This window comes from Phyllobates terribilis, unplaced genomic scaffold, assembly GCF_046119375.1.
Source record: "Phyllobates terribilis strain yellow unplaced genomic scaffold, ASM4611937v1 Scaffold_4__5_contigs__length_816908805, whole genome shotgun sequence".
Taxonomy (NCBI): domain Eukaryota; kingdom Metazoa; phylum Chordata; class Amphibia; order Anura; family Dendrobatidae; genus Phyllobates; species Phyllobates terribilis.
In genome coordinates, this window is record NW_027362764.1 from 804,989,338 (window position 1) to 804,995,337 (window position 6,000).

A 6,000-nucleotide genomic window follows, 5' to 3' on the forward strand; every position below is an offset into this window, starting at 1 on the left:
GTTTGTCACTTAAATGTTTTGGATCACAAAAAAAATTTAAATATTAGACAAAGATAACGCAAGTAACCACAAAATGCAGTTTTTAAATTAAGGTCTTTATTATTAAGGGAAAAATAAATCCAAACCTACAGGGTCCTGTATCAAGGAGTGACTGCTCCCCACCTTAAAACATAAATTAACTGTGGTTTATCACATCTTTGGGAAGCGGAGTTCAATTTCCCTAGCCACACACAGGCCTGATTACTGCCACACCTGTTCTCAATCAAGAAATCACTTAAATAGGACCTGTCTAACAAAGTGAAGTAAACCAAAAGATCCTCAAAAGCTAGACATCATGCTGCGATCCAAAAAAATTCAGGAACAAATGAGAAACAAAGTAATTGAGATCTATCAGTCTGGAAAATGTTATAATGCCATTTCTAAAGCTTTGGGACTCCAGCGAGCCACAGTGAGAGTCATAATCCAAATAGCGAAAACATGGAACAATGGTAAACCTTCCCAGGAGTGGCGGCCAACCAAAATTACCCCAAGAGCGCAGCGATGACTCATCAGAAAGGTCACAAAAGACCCCACAACAACATCCAAAGAATTGCAGGCCTCACTTGCTTCAGTTAAGGTTTGTGTTCATGACTCCACCATAAGAAAGAGACTGGGCAAAAATGGCAGCATGGCAGAGTTCCAAGATGAAAACCACTGCTGAGCAAAAAGAACATAAAGGCTCTTCTCATTTTTGCCAGAAAACATCTTGATGATCGCCAAGACTTTTGGAAGAATACTCTGTGGACTGACGAGACAAAAGTTTAACTTTTTGGAAGGTGTATGTCCCACATCTGGAGTAGAAGTAACACAGAATTTCAGAAAAGGAACATCATACCAACAGTAAAATATGGTGGTGGTATTGTGATGGTCTGGGGCTGTTTTGCTGCTTCAGGATCTGGAAGACTTGCTGTGGTAAATGGAACCATGAATTCTGCTTCCAAAAAATCCTGAAGGAGAATTTTTGGCCATTTGCTCATGACCTCAAGCTGAAGCGCACTTGGGTTATGCAGCAGGACAGTGATCCAAAACACACCAGCAAATCCTCCTCTGAATGGCTTAACCCCTTCATGACCGGAGCATTTTTCGTTTTTGCTTTTTGCTCCCCTTGTTCCCAGAGCCATAGCATTTTTATTTTTTGGTCAATATGGCCGTATGAGGGATTATTTTTTGCGGGACGAGTTGTACTTTTAAACGCAATTACTAGTTTTACCATATCCTGTACGGGAAAACAGGAAAAAAAATCGAAGTGCGGTGAAATTGCAAAAAATATGCAATTCCACAGATGTTTTTTTTTTCTTTCCACGTTCACTGGTTGCTAAACCTGACCGGCCATTATTATTCTCCAGGTCATTCCGAGTTCGTAGACGCCAAACATGTATAGGTTCTTTTTTATTTAAGTGGTGAATCAAAAGTTTGCTAAAAAAAAAAAAAGAAAAGCGCCATTTTCGGAGTCTCCATTTTTCGGGATCTGGGACCGGGTGAGGGCTTATTTTTTGTGCGCCGGGCTGACATTTTCATTGATACTATTTTGGGGTAGATCTGATGTTTTGATCGCCTGTTATTGCAATGTTGCGGTGACCAAAAAACGTAATTACGGCGTTTAGAATTTTTTTTCTCGTTACGCCGTTTACCAATCGGATTAATTCTTTTTTATATTGATAGACGGGGCGATTCTGAACGCGGCGATACCGAATATGTGGGGTTTATTTTTTATTTTATTTTGAATGGGGCGAAAAGGAGGGTGATTTAAACTTTAAAAATATTAAAATTAAAAAAATTTAAAACATTTTTTTTTCACTTTTTGCTTTCTTCTATAGTTTCCATGGGAGACTAGAAGCAGCAACTGTCCGATCGCCTCTGCTATATAGAGGTGATGAGCAGATCCCCTGCATTTAGCAGAAATGCTCCTGTACTATGAGCGCCGACCACTAGGTGGTGCTCATAGCGATCTTTACATGACAACCACTGGGGTCTGCTGCAGACCCCGGGTTGTCATGCCCACCCATCAGTGACCCGCGATCACGTGACGGGGTCACCGATGGGCGGGTTAATTGACGTGTTTCCGGCGCGGCGATGTTAAATGCATTTAACTGGTTAACAGCCGCGGGTGGATCGCAATTTCACCCTCGGCTGTTGCGGGCTCATGTCAGCTGTAAGAATCAGCTGACATGTGCCCGGTTCAGTGCGGGTTCACCGCCGGAGCCGTCACTGAACTGGGGGTGATGGCCTGGGGCATACTAATACGCCCCAGGCCAGAAAGGGGTTAAGAAAAACAAAATTAAGACTTTGGAGTGGCCTACTCAAAATCCTGGCCTTAATCCGATTGAGATGCTGTGGCATTACCTTAAAAAGGCGGTTCATGCTCGGAAACCTGAGCATGGCTGAGTGGCTGAATTACAACAATTCTGCACAGATGAGCGGCCAGAATTCCTCCAAGACGTAAAAGACTCATTGCCAGTTATCACAAACGCTTGATTGCAGTTGTTGCAGTTCAGGGCTCAACCAGCTATTAGGTTTAGGGGGCAATCACTTTTTCACACAGGGCCCTGAAGGTTTGGATTTCTTTTTCCCTAAATAATAAAACACCTTCATTTAAAAACTGCATTTTGTGGTTACTTGCGTTATCTTTGTCTAATATTTACATTTGTTATGTGGTCTGAAACATTTAAGTGACAAACATTCAAAAGAATAAGAAATCAGGAAGGGGGCGAACACTTTCACACCACTGTATATATTTAATCCAGAAAAGTAGGCAGTGTTTATAAAAATATACAAAGATGATACAAAATGGGAACAAAACAATAAGATATATACAATTACATAGAATAAAAAGGAATAACGAAACAGAATTACTAAACCTGAGGGTGCAGGAATGGATCAGAGCCATTAATCTAATCCTGCAACAGGGAAGCACTCCGATTAGGAAAATGGGACACTCGCACAGCAAACTGTATCTTCACAGAATGAACAAAGACAGACACCCAAACTTTCATTTTTTATTAGCTCAATGTTACGCCCACACACCTCCCCTTGATGAGCTTGGGGGGGGGGGGGGCTGACTGTGGGATGTGCTAGGTCCTTCAGAATTCCAAGAGATCCCCAGTATATAGGATATCTTCACCCCTGGAGGTCCCAGGAGTAGATATTGTTGTCATGGTTATCGTGATTTTAACTTTACATAGAGATGAAACATGGCCAGTATAGCATCATCCATTGGACCATTATTAAGTTGGAGAGGCTCTGCCGGCCTAGCAGTGATGTGAGTGGCTGCGTTATGTCCATCCCTTCACTACAACACCAAAAATATATCTCCCATAAATATTGGATCAATGCAAACCCCAATATTCATATCTGGACGCTGGAGACAGTGTGCCTAACTGCAGTTGTCCAGTTTTTCTTTTAAGAGAACAAGAGTTACCTCTGAAGGTGTAAGATTTTCCATTTCTCTGCCATTGAATATATGGATCTCAGACCTTGTGTCTTTTTCCCAGGGCATTTCTATGCAGTAATTACCTGGTCGCTGCATGAGGCCCCTACTTCAATGGAAGTTGAAGTGTTAGCTCTCTCTACTTCCCCTGTTTTAATTTGTTTCTTCCCTAGGTATAATTAGTTTATTTCAGCCACAATTAACCCCATATGTTCAATGTGATGGTGATATGTCCCCTCTCTCGAGATGTATTATGGGTTTTCATTTTTCTCTATGACATGGCGGTTTTAATTTTTTTTCTTTTTGCCATTTTAAACAATGTTCTATTTTGTTAGATTGGACACAGCGACACCAAATATTATTATTATTATTTTAAAATTTCTTTAGTTTTGAAGAGGGAAAAGGGGGCGACTTAAACTATTATATTTTTTTTTTATAATTTTAAAACTTTTTACTGTATTTTTTAATTCCTCTTCTTTGAGCCTGCGCTCATCTGCTCGCTTTTACAATATAGTGCAGTGCATTACAGTACAGAACAAAATCACTTTCTTTAGGGGGTGTGGGGGGTTTACGGCAGCCGGCAGTGTAAAGCATGGCAGTCGGCGTTGGGGTTTCCATGGCTCTGTCATGTATCTGTGTCTCTTGTGCTGAAGCCCATTACTCTCCAGCTCTGTTACAATTATGACGCCCAGTATTTCACCAGAGCTGAATGCTGGGAGTTGTAGTTTCATGTGATACATTTACTTCCGTGATTTTGCGCAGTTCAGAGATGCAACACTTGGTTTTATTCATGTAATAAACATGACAGAAGCAACAAAGATGTAACCATGATGACCATAAAGGAAACCTCCATTCTTTACACTGCAGGCTGCATCTAGAGTTCTGGAGAAAAGGTGCAAAACACAAACCGTTAATATGAGGACGGGACAGGACTTACTTCCGGTTGCGCACCTCGGTGAGCTCCAGCAGCCTCTCCTGGGCGGCGCGCAGTTCGTCGAGTCGCTGCTGGTAGCGGGAGTCGCAGTTATTGGCTCGTTCGTAGCTGGACACTTGGCTGGATAACTCGCTGGCGCGGTCCCGCAGCTGCTGGATGGACGTGTAGAGATTCTCATCATCCTCCTCCTGCGGCGACGACCAGATAAATGTTAACGAGGGGCCAAAAATGGCGGCTAAAAGTACAGAACAGCGCTCCAGGGTGTGGTCATGTGCTCGCCACTGGAGGGAGCTATAGCACACGTAGTAGCTCTCCCAATGCCGCGCTCCCCCTTCTGTCTCCTCTGCGCTCCCCATCTCTATGCCGCGCTCTCCTCATCCCACTCATTCTCCCCTCCCCGCTGCACTGCCCCCTCCTCCCATCCCCAGCCGCGCTCCCCCCTCCTCCCATCCCCAGCCGCGCTCCCCCCTCCTCCCATCCCCAGCCGCGCTCCCCCCTCCTCCCATCCCCAGCCGCGCTCCCCTCTCCTCCCATCCCATGCCGCGCTCCCCCTCTCCTCCCATCCCCGCCGCGCTCCCCCTCTCCTCGCATCCCCGCCACGCTCCCCCTCTCCTCGCATCCCCGCCACGCTCCCCCTCTCCTCGCATCCCCGCCGCGCTCCACCTTCCATCCCCAGCAACGCTCCCCCTCTCCTCCCATCCCCGCCGCGCTCCCCCTTTCCTCGCATCCCCGCCGCGCTCCACCTTCCATCCCCGCCGCGCTCCCCCTCTCCTCCCATCCCCGCCGCGCTCCCCATCCCCGCCGCGCTCCCCATCCCATCCCCGCAGCGCTCCTCCCATCCCCGCCGCACTCCCCCTCTCCTCGCATCCCCGCCACGCTCCCCCTCTCCTCGCATCCCCGCCGCGCTCCACCTTCCATCCCCAGCAACGCTCCCCCTCTCCTCCCATCCCCGCCGCGCTCCCCCTTTCCTCGCATCCCCGCCGCGCTCCACCTTCCATCCCCAGCCACGCTCCCCCCTCTCCTCCCATCCCCGCCGCGCTCCCCCTTTCCTCTCATCCCCGCCGCGCTCCCCCTCTCCTCCCATCCCCGCCGCGCTCCCCCTCTCCTCCCATCCCCGCCGCGCTCCCCATCCCATCCCCGCCGCGCTCCCCCTCTCCTCCCATCCCCGCCGCACTCCCCATCCCATCCCCGCAGTGCTCCCCCTCTCCTCCCATCCCCGCTGCGCTCCCCCTCTCCTCCCATCCCCGCCGCGCTCCCCATCCCATCCCCGCAGCGCTCCCCCTCTCCTCCCATCCCCGCCGCGCTCCCCATCCCATCCCCGCAGCGCTCCCCCTCTCCTCCCATCCCCGCCGCGCTCCCCCTCTCCTCCCTTCCTCACCGCGCTCCTGTTTAACACTGCACCTTAGCGTTGACGATCTCGATGTGAACCAGCAGGGCGGCGAGCTCCAGCTCCTCGCTGTAGCTGTTTCGTAAAGGAACAGAACGATAACCTGGAAGTACAACATAAAGGATCTGTCAATGTACTAATTTATAATTGTGAAGTCCGCCCCTTTGTCTATAATAACTGGTGTGTTATATATGATGCTACATATCCATCCAC

General features: G+C 48.1%; 1 protein-coding gene across 3 annotated transcripts in view; it reads right to left on the reverse strand.

Moving 5' to 3' along the window:
- LOC141266121 (1-phosphatidylinositol 4,5-bisphosphate phosphodiesterase gamma-1-like) overlaps positions 1-6,000 on the reverse strand; it is a 275,329-nt gene that overhangs the window by 2,326 nt on the left and 267,003 nt on the right. For all 3 annotated transcript variants that reach the window (XM_073680078.1, XM_073680077.1, XM_073680079.1), the window contains 2 exons: positions 5,802-5,890; positions 4,404-4,588 (listed from right to left, as the gene is read on the reverse strand). In XM_073680078.1, coding sequence (XP_073536179.1) covers positions 4,404-4,588; positions 5,802-5,890 — 274 coding nt within the window. The remainder of the gene's footprint in view (positions 1-4,403; positions 4,589-5,801; positions 5,891-6,000) is intronic.